We start from the raw sequence: 13,141 nt of genomic DNA on the forward strand, positions 1-13,141 counted from the left end.
TTCTGCATCAGAGCTGCAGTGAGCAAGGGCAGATGGTCAGTGGAGAAAAGAATGCTTGAGTAGGTTAAAAGAAGATGAGACAGAGCGAAAGAATGTAGAAGGATGAGAAAAGGTGTTCACGGAGATGTTCATGCAAAGGCTGGAAGGAAAACAGAAGAGAGGAGAGAATAATCAACCTAGAGCAAGAAGGCCCCATTTTACGCACTAGGAGCAAATGTAGTACGGGGGTTAGAGCAGGGATCCACTATAAACACAATGCAAGTTATTGTATTTGAGCTCTTTACCCAACAGTCCCTTTACAGTCAGTGGGGAAAAAACAGATGTTTCTCAACCGGTTTTATTCTAATCTATTTAAAGGTATCTTTTAGGATGAGCTACAATGCATTCTAGTGCAGGAATAAAACAGCTCAGCCAAGTGCCTTTAACCTTTTGATTAGGACAGAAGCAGAGAGAAGGCGGCATGAAGATGGTGACAAATGAGGGGGCATGTGGGAAGGAAAGGTAAGAAGGCGAGTGAGAGAAGAGGAAAGTTTTATTCCCTGGGAAAGGTTTGGTTTTCAGGGAAAACCAAAGACAAAGAGGGAGAAGACAAACATTCAGTGTTTAAAACTAGTCCATTTTCAGGACTGTCCTTCCATCCACGCTTGAACTTTGTCAGGTAGACAGAAAGCTTTATAAACAGATTCCTCCTCTGTCACTGACAACTTTCTTGCTGAAGAACAGTTTTGATCAACCTTTCTGGCTGTCGGAGGGAAAAAGAAAAGAAGATTTGAAAAGCAGCAGAGAAGAGGGGAATAAACAAAGGAAAAACCTAAGAGCATAACAGGATTGAAAAAGATGGGGGGGTAGGGAGGCGGAGAAGGGAAATTCATTCAGTTGGGGGATAAAAAATACCTTGTAAAGCAAACAAATAAAGAAACTAAATAAACTAATAGGAAATTGAGCCGTCTCTCTCCTGTGGTGTTTGGTTCTTTGTTTCTTTTTCTGTTTTTCTTTTCTTTCCTGTGGAATGAAGCCTGGTCAAGAATTTATTATCTGTCAAGATAATATTCAAGTCAAGATAAATTCAAGTCAAGAATTTATTATCTGAGGGCTTGGAAAGTTTGAATTCTTGGTGCAGCGCTTCTTTCCAAACAGCCTTCCCCTATGCGGGCCATCTCCTTCCTGTCCTGCTGGTTTTGCTCACAAAACCTACACAAGCCTGAAAACCTCAGACCCATCGGGCTCTGTGCAGCTTAGCTGAGATGGGCCAACAAGCCCACATCAAAGGAAGGGGCAGAGATCCTGACACAGGTCTCGCTTCCCGAGAAATATCACAGGGAAAGGAGGAATGTCAAAGGAGGGTAGCAGGTAAGAAGGCAGGCAGGCCAGGAATTTAAGAAACAGCCAAATCAATGAAAATCGAGGTGAAATGTGACAAACCACTGACATGAATCTATGATGTGCTGGGAGCATTAGCGGGGGGAAAGAGAAGCCCAGCAGACTTTGTGTGAAGCACCATCTCCTTTCTTCCCACAACCCCTAAAGAACAGTCTATCGGGGCTCCTTTCAAGGCTCCTGTAAAGCCTTTGTGGGTGAGCTGGGAATGCCATTTGTGCTGAGGCACTTCCTCCAGGCTGAAGGAGTCTCCGATTTTTCTTCCCCTTTCGTGGAGAACATTTCTAAGGCCTTCGGTATGTTCCCCGAGGAGTCATGGCCTTGGGTGCTAAAGGGTTCCTCAGCAGAGCAGCTCTGAGAGGGTGAGGGGAGATTAATGACAATGATAGCTGGTAGCTAGGTGACCTAATCCCTGCAGAAGTCGAGACCCATTCTGAAAAGTATTCTGTGAGGGAGAAGCACCAAATCTTAAAAGGTGCCGTCAAGAGATGTAAACCCTGAAAGCAGCTTCTGTGGAGTGACTTCCATGCTACCCGCCTTGTCTTTACAATGTTGGACACCTAAAGGATAGGTGGTTTTTAGTGTCAGAGTAATCTCCTTAGTTTTCCTGCGGTTTGCCAATGAAGCTGAGGACACAGTTCAACTTATTGCAGAAATGGGTTTCTAAAGGTAGAGGAGAGGAGTCGATTCCTCTTCTGCCCTTGCAAGGGGAGCCCTGACTGACCAATCGACACCTGGCCTCTTCATTGCAGACCTCTGGGAGATTTGCAGAGATCATTCCTTGCTGTCTAGGGGCCACCTCACTGTCTCCTTCCAGTCCAGAAGGAAGCCGGTGTCCTGAGGGTTTGGTGCTAAAACTGGAAACACTGTGAAGGCCTCTCAGCCCATCTTAGTGCATGTCAAAAAAGGACAAGGTATCTCTCTTTGGGTGGAATTGTTCCTCTAAAGCTGAGAGAGAGGAATCTCATTCTTCAAGGCTTTGGGAGTCTCCTCCTTGATGACATGTAAGAAGACTTTCCTTCTCCCTGAGTACAGACAGGCTCTTAGTCCCTCTTTCTCCACAGGGCTCATGAAAATAGGACCTCCTTTGCACTCCGTGTCGGCAGGCCAGCCCCATCCTCTGGCACTGTCTGGCAGAGCACAAACCTCTGCCCATGGACTTCTTCCTGATCTCCCGACTTCACAGTGGACTGGCTGACCCTGCACTTGTCTAAACTGGGCCCCAGATCACTTCTCCTTTCAACCCCTTTCTTCCTTTCCCAGTGCAGGCAGGGGGTGTAGAGCAGGGGCTGATAGAACCCACTGCTCCCTCCATTTCCTCACAAGTCTTCCAGGAAAGATGGACCCATGCCTTTGCACTTCCAGCCAACGCGCCACTTTGTGACGAGCTGGCACACAGAGATGTTTAGCCAGTCTTCCCACACCTCGAGACCCATTTTGACCACAGCACTTTGTTTGCAAAGGGTTGGCAGTCGGGGGAAGTGAAGAATGCAGAGAGTGTGATGTGAGTAATTGTCCATATTACACACATCCACCCGGACTGGAAGAGTGAAACCATGTGCACCACCGAGGGTGATGGTTAATTCACAAGCAGGGTGGCTCCTCTTCTGTGTGAGGCCAGATTGCAGGGACGAGGGGCCCATGAGCGTCCATCACTCAAGACCCAAATGCAGGACCCGAGACTTAGCCCTGTTGGACCTCCTACAGTTGGCCTCGGCCCATCGACCCAGCCTGTCCAGATCCCTCTGTAGGGCCTTCCTACCCTCCAGCAGATCAACACTTCCACCCAACTTGGTGTCGTCTGCAAACTGACTGAGGGTGCACTCGATCCCCTCATCCAGATCATTGATAAAGATAATAAACAGAACTGGTCCCAGTACTGAGCCCTGGGGAACACCACTTGTAACCAGCTGCAAACTGCATTGAACTCCATTCACCACCACTCTTTGGGCCTGGCCATCCAGATAGTTTTTTACCCAGCAGAGAGTACACCCATCCAAGCCATGAGCAGCCACTTTCTCCAGGAGAATGCTGTGGGAAAGAGAATCCAACGGTGTCAAACACGCAGTTGTGCTGGAGAGCCCTGGCATCTCGCATAGCACTACAGGCCTGTATTTGGCCGTTGAGTAGCTGCCCTGAATTAGGTTAGCCAACGTAGGGATGTCCACGGGCGTTGTGCCATTACAGTCCATGGTGATCTAGTATATGCAGCTGATGGAGAAGATGGCTGATGGCTATGGCAATGGCTACATCTGCCCCCCTGACTACCTCAATAGGCTGCCCTGAACATAAGGAGTAGGGAAAAGTTCAGATGTCCTAAACGTGGGCATCTGCTGTTGGCCAAAGGAAGTCCCCTCTAAGCTCAAGCATGATGCCTCCAGATGCTTCCCTCTCTGTGAACCGCTGCATTACAGCTTGCAGTTACCTGCACATATCTTGGACCACCTCTGACACCTCAGATGTCACCAGGTGTTTGAGTCTGAACAGCTCACTCCTTGCCTCCATCCCCAGCAATTACCACGGGAGCTGAGACAAGAGGCTCCCAGGCACCAGGTTCCTATTTTGTGTCCACCTGAACGGATGCAAGAGGAATACCACCTCCTGTGGGTTTGTGGCAGCCGTAGGTGAGAGCTGAGGTCCCTTCCAGCCCCAGGACTACAAACAAAGGATGAGAAGCCTCAATTGACTCAGCTGAATCCCTTCCCTCAGCAAGGGTAAAGGAGATCTGTCACTGTCCAGGTTTCCTGTCCCATACCAGAAGTAAGGAACGGTGATTCTCATGCCCAGTTCTCTCTCTGATAGGAGAAATTGCATTGCTGGAAAGAAGTATCTCTCCAGAGGTGGGAGAGGGGCCACAAGTTATTACTTCAGCCTGTTTCACAGCAGGTTTCCCAGGAGCCCCAGGGACACCTGGAGGGAGCCCAGAGGGGCAGAGAAAGTGGTGCCTTGGGCTGGGCCTCTGCTGCCGAACTGGGCTGGGCTCCTGGGATGGAGGGAGCTCATGGCTACCAGGCAGTGCTGCAGAGAGACAGCTCTGCCCAGGAGCAGCTCCTCTGCAAAGTGTGGCAGGGCTGAGGGCACTGCCTGCAAGTGCTGAGAGGAGAGGAGTGAGGCAGAGAGACTATAAAGGCAGCCTGGAGTGGGAAGATGCTGAGAGCTCACTGCATGGGAGAGATCTTCACATCCCTGTACATGGTAAGTCCCTGGTTGCAGGACAATGTAACTGGTGTTCCTGGAGGGCTCTCCAAAAGCTGCTACATCCCACAGCCTATGGGACTTTCAGGATGACTCTCAGAGTTTCTCTAATGTAGAGGATGAGGACGTGCTGCGGAGGAGGACTTCCCTGCTGCACCATCAGAAAGAAAAGGCAATACAGCTGCCTTCCTTTGGGGTTTTGAAAATCAGTGCACACCTGTGGGTGCCCAGGGCTGTTCTTCAGAGCAGGGTCACTGCACCCCAGTGGGCTGTGCACCAGGGCAGGGACTCTGCCGGCTGACCGGGTCAGCATTCAGCCTGCCCAAGGAACGCCCTTCAAAGCTGCGGGGAGAACCTGTGGGTGGAAGCAGGGCAGGATCCCTCTGCTGTCCAGAGGGTGCAGCGTGGGTCAGGGCTGCTCAGACTTCTACATCACCCAAAGGACATTTGCAGAGGGTCATTCTAAAGAGGGATGTCAAGGTAGGAGATTGCCTGAAAGGGAAGAAATCTGTGCTTTGAGTTTTTCCACTCTTGGTTGGCTGGGTGGACAGTAGGAGATGGGAATTTATGTCTCTGCTCTGGAGTAGGCAATGAGACCCCAGTTCTCACTAGGACTTGTCTGAGCTGCTCCTTAGCCCCTGCACACACAGAGATGCCCCTGGGCAGTGCCCTGCTGCCAGGAGGTGCCTGCAGGGCAGAGCTTAGCACACAGCAGGTGGGATGGCCTCTGTGAGCATGAAAAGGGAGAAGATGTGGGTATCAGGCATCTCCCTGCCATCCCCTGCAGTGCAGATGCTTTCCTTTGAGCAACCCCCTGGTCTCCTCACTCACACAGCAGAGCCTCTGCCTTTAATGGCACAGAGACATGCTCATGATTTACCTTCCCAAGCAGCCTGACCACCAAAGAGAGTTAAAACTCAAGGGTCTCTCTCTGTCTCCCTCTCCTGCCTCCCTTGGCAGGGCTCCTTTGGCATGTTCTCCTCTTCTCCCTGACGCCCTTCTCACTGTTACACTCACTGGTGTGGGGGGGTGAGGATTCAAGTGCAGCTCAGACACCAACTCTGTGTGTGCTGTCATGCACATATGGCCATGGAGGAAAAGCATCCAGCTCGCACCCTGTTCGCCTGTGGGGCTCTGGGTGCTGCAGTGTGTGCGGCTGGCACTGATCTCACCCTCCCTTCAGGACATAACAAATTCAGGACAGTTGACTCTGTCCTTGGGAGGTCCTGCTGGGCTGCAGGCTGCCCTCCCGTGGGGCACAGCTCTGCCAGGGCATCTCTATGTTTTGCAGGAGCCCCATGGAGAAGACACCTCGGTGCTAAGGCCATTGAGATGCTGCTGGGTGGCTGCATGTGGGCAGCTGTAATGAGCCCTCTGTGCCCCTGGTTGGGAGGGCAGAGCTGAGATCCTCCTCAGGTACGACGAGATGGGGTGAGGGGTTTGGAGATCTGCACTGGGAAACTGGATTCCCCTGCTCCCAGCACTGGCTTCTTTCTTTTGGGGGGAACATCCAAGTGCGATAGTCCTCCAGGTGGAAGAGCTGCCAGCACAGGGCAGCTGAGAGCAGGGCTGATGGACAGAGCGGCTGTCCTCACTCTGCACTAAGGGACAGTCCCTGTGCCCAATCTCAGCACCCACAAGGTTTCCCTTGCAGTGCAGCAGAAATGCCAGGCATTGCTGCATTCAAACCACTCCTCAGCTGTGCTGGGGCAACTAGAACAGAAGGCACAACCCAAACTCCCCACAGCTCTGGTCTGCCGTCGGGTGAATCGAGAGCCACAATGCTGAGAAGTTTTCTTATATCACAAGCAGATTTAATCTGCGATCACCCCGAGTTCCTATTTACCTACTGCTGTAGGTCAGGACTGACCCCTGCAGAGCCCCCAGCAGAGCCTCCTGCTCCCTGGGGCACCCTCAGCCAGCACCAACCAGAGCTCACCAAAGGTCTTCTGGAGAAGTAAAAGGCAGTTTGGGGGCTTTCTATAAGAAAGTGAGTAGATTTTTCACAAACCAGTCTGCCCTAACTTCTCCCTTCTTTTACCTCCTTGAACAGATCCCCATGGGCAGAGGGACACAATGTCCAACGGCAGCTCCATCACCCACTTCCTCCTCCTGGCCTTCGCGGACACACGGGAGCTGCAGCTCTTGCACTTCTGCCTCTTCCTGGCCATCTACCTGGCTGCCCTCCTGGGCAACGGCCTCATCATCACCACCGTAGCCTGTGACCACCGCCTCCACACCCCCATGTACTTCTTCCTCCTTAACCTCTCCCTCCTCGACCTTGGCTGCATCTCCACCACTGTCCCCAAAGCCATGGCCAGTTTCCTCTGGGACACCAGGACCATTTCCTACGCAGGATGTGCTGCCCAGCTCTTTCTGTTTGTATTTTTGATTTCAGCAGAGTATTGGCTTCTCACCATCATGGCCTATGACCGCTATGTTGCCATCTGCAAACCCCTGCACTATGGGACCCTCCTGGGCAGCAGAGCTTGTGTCCACATGGCAGCAGCTGCCTGGGGCACTGGGTTTCTCCATGCTCTCTTGCACGCTGCCAATACATTTTCCCTCCCCCTCTGCCAAGGCAATGCTGTGGACCAGTTCTTCTGTGAAATCCCCCACATCCTCAAGCTCTGCTGCTCACACTCCTACCTCAGGGAAGTTGGGCTTATTGTGGTTAGTGTCTTTGTGGACTTTGGGTGTTTTGTTTTCATCGTGCTGTCCTATGTGCAGATCTTCAGGGCTGTGCTGAGGAACCCCTCTGAGCAGGGACGCCACAAAGCCTTTTCCACGTGCCTCCCTCACCTGGCCGTGGTCTCCCTGTTTATCAGCACTGCCATGTTTGCCTACCTGAAGCCCCCCTCCATCTCCTCCCCATCCCTGGATCTGGTGGTGGCAGTGATGTACTCATTGGTACCTCCAGCAGTGTACCCCCTCATCTACAGCATGAGGAACCAGCAGCTCAAGGATGCCTTATGGAAACTGATCCAGTGGATGCCGTTTCACTGACAATAACCTGTCTTCCCTCCTCTGCCTGTTTCCCTGAGTGTATCTTAGGCCACAAGTTTCCTTTTTTTATCCTGTGATAATTCTACTTAGGGATAGTTTTCTGGTTTTATACTCCTGTGGAAGTTTGATCCTGTTGTGTCTGACCCTTGCAGAACACCATGTCAGATGTGGCCCATCAAATTGTAGCTCTTCAAGAAAAGGGCACCTCCTGGGTGCAGTGCCTGAAGGCTGGGCTCTTCTTCCAAAGTTCATTCCAAGAAAATGTCCAAGGAATTGGTCTTTTAATGTTTCCGGTCTCCTTGTGTTCTCAGTCATTTTGGGGTTAAGCTCATGGTAACGTTGGTTTCCATTGAATAAAATGGTCTGTTTTTAAAGGCTCTCTTCTTGGTGTCCACTGGCAGGGGAGATGGTCCATGAGCTCCCCATTATCTCCTCAGGTTCCTTCGTGTCTGACAGGACTGATGGTATGTACCAGACTTTTTGGAAATGAATTTGGAGGCGTGAGGAGAGGATGGGGACTCAGCACATGCTCTGGTGTTGGAATGAATGGAGACTCAGAGGTGAAACACCCTCAGAGGTGAAGTCCCCCAAATGTAAAGCACTAAATTCATGTATCCATGAAGAAGGACTAAGGCAGTGCCATAGGAGTCAGTGGGAACCCAGCAGGCACAGGGAAGGGAGAGTGGGGAGAGCTGCAGGAGCTGCCTGAGGACCCCCAGGGCCAGGACTCTGGTGCTGTCCTGGGGAGTCTGGCTGGCGCGAGTAGAGGAGGGGGCAAATTCAGTCAGGTTTGGCGATCACCTACAAGATGAATTGAGGAGAGCCAGAGAGTGCCTAGCCTCTGTTTCCTCATGCCCTTGTGGCCAGCACCAGCCGTGGGGCTGATGGGGAGCCTGAGCCCCGCTGTCTGCCCCCCAGCAGCTGCTGTGGCCTTCAGAGGGGCTGGGGCTGTGGGGTGAGTGCCCAGAGCTCTGCAGCAGCCTGCGCTGGGCAGTGCCATGGAGCCAGCCCAGGCTGGGCTGCTCTGCTGGGCTGGGCTGGGCTGGGGAGAGGGCAGGGGAGGTGGGGAGAGGTGGGGAGGGGCTGGGCTGGGCTGGAAAGAGCCCGGGAGAGAAAAAGGCCAGTGTAGAGCTAAGGTGTGTGAGTGTGCAGGGTAGGGGCAGCCAGCACTCCCAGTGCAGAGCCAGGCGTCATGGTGAAGAAAGCAAGGAATCAAAGGTGCAGAAGAGAGGGTCCTTGTCTGCGCCATGTTTCCAGGACACCCTGGGGAAGCTGCCCCAGGAAATTTGTCCCAGACCAGTCCCACCCACCGGCCATTTCCATCTCTGGCCATACACCCCAGCCCTGAGGAGGGACCTTTGCTGCATGGTCACCCCATCCTCCTATGGGGCTCAGTCATACCCAGCTCCACTGGCATTATTAATCAAAAGGGAACCATTTTCCTACTGACAGCCATTACACACCAAGTCCCACAGCTCTTGCCACAGCTGGTCTCTCAGCCAAGCCTCTTCTCAGACAGCTCCAGCTCAATCAGGTGCTTGTCTCGACTGATTTTTAAAATCTCCATTAACTGAGTTTTTACCAGCTGGCCTGGGTCTTTGCTCCGGTGTTTGGCTCTGAGACAGTTCGTATAAACTCAGCTTTCTCAGCCTCTCCTTGTCCATTATGTGATCCAGGCCCCAACCTTCCTTCCGGCCTCGGCAGCACTTGCTTCAGTCTGTCAGGATCTTCCTTGTGCTGCTGAGCCCCAGGTTGGACACAGCAGTCCTGCTGTGCTGGTCCTGTAGTGGGTTAGCCTTGGCCAGCAGCCAGACACCCACCCAGCTGCTCACTCACACCCCCAGCTCAAAAGGACAAAGGCAGAAGATAAGGTGGACTAGCTCACGCGTCAAGATAAAGACAGGGAGATCACTTACTCATTACTGTCATGGGCAAAGAAGAGATGACTTGGGGAAGATCAGTTGAATTTATTGCCATTTAGAAGACATTTGGATAGAGAGAAAGCATAGCAAAAATATTCAAGACCGTTTCCCCACCCCACTCCTTCTTCCCAGGCTCAAATTACTCCATTGCTCCCAATTCTTCTACCCACCCCAACCCCAAGAGGAGCTGGGGGGATGGTGAATGGGGCTTACGGTCAGCACAGAACATCTCTGCCACTCCTTCCTCCTCACACTTCTCCCTTGCTCCAGCGTGGGCCCTCTCCACAGGATCCCACTGTGTTTGCCATCAAGGCTATGTGTTGTTCATTTCTTTCCGTCTTACTTTTCTCCTTCACACTCACAGAATGACAGAGATGTTGAGATTGGAAGGGACCTCTGGAATTCATCAAGTGCAACTCCCCAGCTGAGACACGGTCAGCTAGAGCAGGTTGCTCAGGACCTTGTCTAGGTGGGTTTGGAATACCTCCATGGATGGAGGCTCCTCAGCCTCTCTGGGCAACCTGTTCCAGTGCTTGACCACCCTCACCGTGAAAAAGTGTTTTCTTGCATTCAAATAGAATGACATGTGTTTTTATCTGTGTCCATCAGCCTTTGTCTTGACAGTGGGAACTACTGAGAATTTGGCTCCCTTGTCTTCATTCCTTCCCTTCAGCTATTTATGCACATTCATAATATCCCCCAAGCTCTCCTGGATAATTAGTAAAAAAGTATGCTTTTTCTAATGTTTCTCTGGAGCGCTCCATACAGGAAAGACATGGACCTGTTGGAGCTGGTCTAGGGTGGGCCACAAAAATGATCAGAGGGATGGAACACCTCTGCTGTGAGGAAAGGCTGAGAGAGTTGGGGTTGTTCAGCCTGGAGAAGCAAAGGCTCTGGGAAGGCCTTCTTGCTGCCTCTCAGTAATTAAAGGGGGCTTAGAAGCAAGATGAGGACAGACTTTTGAGTAAGACCTGTAGTGATAGGACAAGGAGTAGTGGTTTTAAAGTAAAAGAGGGGAGATTCAGACTAGATATAAGGAAGAACTTTTTTATGATGAGGGTGGTGAAACACTGGCACAGGTTGCCCAGAGAGGTGGTAGGTGCCCCATGCCTGGAACCATTCAAGGTCAGGTTGGACGGGGCTCTGAGCAACCTGATCTAATTGAAGATGGCCTTGCTAACTGCAGGGGGGGTTGGACTAGATGACCTTTAGAGGTCCCCTCCAACCCAAACCATTCTATGATTCTATGATTCTTTCTATGATTCTGTGATAAGTAAGTACAGTGCTGGGATATCTTAGGTGACTGAGGAGCATTAGCAGCAGAGCCACCTGCACATTGCCTTGGTCACCTGGAACCAGTGCTGACCTCTTGCCAGTTTAAGGCAGCCCCCAGGGAGGGGTACCTCCACCCCTGCTTCCCTTCATGGCTTCATCTGTGATGGCCCTCAGGGGGCCCACTGACACCCTCAGACTCCTGGAGGTTTTAATCACATTTTAAAGGCTTCTTCAGCGGCTTGTTCAATCTCCTTTCGGTAGCTGCAGTTCGGGAACTTGGCAGCAGAGGGCTCATGGAAATGCAGATACCCTAACATGCCATGGCGCTCTGCAGTTCTCTTTAATGCCTCTGTTCTTGTGTGGTTCATTAGAGAGAGTTCAGGAGTATAGTCTAAATGAGAAGATGTCAAAAAGAAATAACATTTTGAAAAGATTTATGCATTTTCATTATTTTTCTGCTTACAGAATAAACAATATAGACAATCTCCAAGTCATATTGATCCCGAGGGTCTCATGGTGAAGTATGAACATGCGGGCAAAGCAAGACCCTTTCTGTCAGACACTCTTCATCCCACCCACCCAACACCAACCTGCCATTTCTCTCACCAGTCACCTGAAACTCACACCACTCACATTAAAATCGAAGCTTTTCCCACTCAGGCTGGAGCTGAATGTCTCAGCCTCCATTTCCTTCTGCTTTCCTTGGAGAAGTGGCTGCACAGACACACAGCATTTCTCTTAGTTAACAAGAACAAAATCAAAAAGAAAGAAAAAACAAGAGTAGTTCAGTAAAGAATAAAATATATTCCTCATCTGTCCATGAAGTCCAAGTTGCCTCCACTAAATCCCACTTGTACTTTTGAGGGGAAAATCTTCAGTGAGATTAGTAGGAAAGGACAGAGAGAAAGGCAATGAAGGAGTTGGCTACAGAGACAGTCAGGAGACAGGAGCAGAAAGCTTTCAACTGCCTGAAGCTCCAAGCAGCACCTGGGTACTTGGGAAGGGTCTGAGGGAATGGAGAGTAATGGGAGGAGGAAAACCAGAGGGACACTCAAAAAGGCATCTGTGCAGACAGTCTGCTGGAGAAGATGACTTGAGAAATGGTCAGTTGAATCAGGACATGTGGGAATACCTAGAAGATTAGTGAGATTCAGTAGACTCCATACTGCACAGAGCAGTGGTCAAGCAAGTGCCGGGAAGATCAAGGTTTCTTCTCCCGAGAGCAGTACACATCCTGGAGAGTTTCATGATGGCAGCACAGGAAACATTCTCTCTCTCTGAAAAGTATTCAAACATTTCAGCTGATGAAAATATGCCCGTCCTACATACATGTTGAGAAAAATTCTTTGCAAGCTGAGCTCAGTTCCTGACCAGAAGCCTCCAGGGCCACTTCAGGAGGTCCTGGTGTGCCCGATACACTCACCTGGGACTGGGAGTGACCACCAGGGACTGTGAGAGACCTGGACCCTCCAATGAAAACTGCAGATGGAGGGTGACACCAGGCATCTGTGCTCCTGTAACTCAACCCACCCTGGTTTCCAAAATTGTTCTTAAAAAAAAAAAAAAAAAAGGCACTCCTATTTCTAAATTCCTCCATCTGAAGTGAGTCTCTGCACCCTCCTCCTCTCTGCTTCCATTACCTATGGAGCTTCCTCAGGAGTTCCCTCTTCACCCAAGCTGGTCTTGTCAGCTATGTACTGTTCCTATTTACCTACTGCTGTAGGGCAGGACTGAGTCCTGCGCCATGTTCCCTGAACACCCCAGGGAAGCTACCCCAGGAAAATTTGTCCCAGACCAGTTCCACCCACCGGCCATTTCCATCTCTGGCCATACATCCCAGCTCTGAGGAAGGAGCTTTGCTGCATGGTCACTGACATCGTCCTCTGGGGCTCAGTGATACCCAGCTCCACTGGCATTATTTATGAAAAGGAAACGAGTTACCTCCTGACACTCATTACACACCAAGTCCCACAGCTCTTGCCACAGTTGGTCTCTCAACCAAGCCCATTCTCAGACAGCTCCAGCTAGATCAGCTGCTCATGGCCTAGTTATGACAAATATTGAACATTTCCATTGAGTGAGATCCAAAGTCAGAGGACTGGTTTAACTTCTGTTTACAACCCAAAGCACCCCACGCTCTGCAGATATCTCATTGCCTTATCTCTATCCAGAAACTTCCTCATTTCAGCATCTGACGATTGCCTACTATTCTCCTGCCAAGCAATATGGGTACAAGACCGGTTTCATATTCCTGAAAACCTCCCCATGGGGACTGGCAGGTCACTGTAAGGTTCTCAATGCCTTCCCTTCTGCAGGCTGAACGAGGCCCTTTCCTCCACTTTCTCCTCCCAGGCAAGTGCTCCAGC

The 13,141-nt window shown here is 51.0% G+C and overlaps 1 protein-coding gene across 1 annotated transcript; it reads left to right on the forward strand.

Moving 5' to 3' along the window:
* Positions 1 to 6,648: 6,648 nt before the first annotated feature.
* Positions 6,649 to 7,578, forward strand: LOC309603673 (olfactory receptor 14A16-like; the record flags this gene model as incomplete). Its single annotated transcript, XM_082338611.1, has 1 exon — positions 6,649 to 7,578. The coding sequence occupies one exon, from the start codon at positions 6,649 to 6,651 to the stop codon at positions 7,576 to 7,578; it is 930 nt and encodes a 309-aa protein (XP_082194737.1).
* Between the last annotated feature and the right edge of the window lie 5,563 nt (positions 7,579 to 13,141).

This window comes from Platalea leucorodia (genome assembly GCF_965183815.1).
Source record: "Platalea leucorodia genome assembly, contig: HAP1_HAP1_SCAFFOLD_163, whole genome shotgun sequence".
Lineage (NCBI taxonomy): Eukaryota > Metazoa > Chordata > Aves > Pelecaniformes > Threskiornithidae > Platalea > Platalea leucorodia.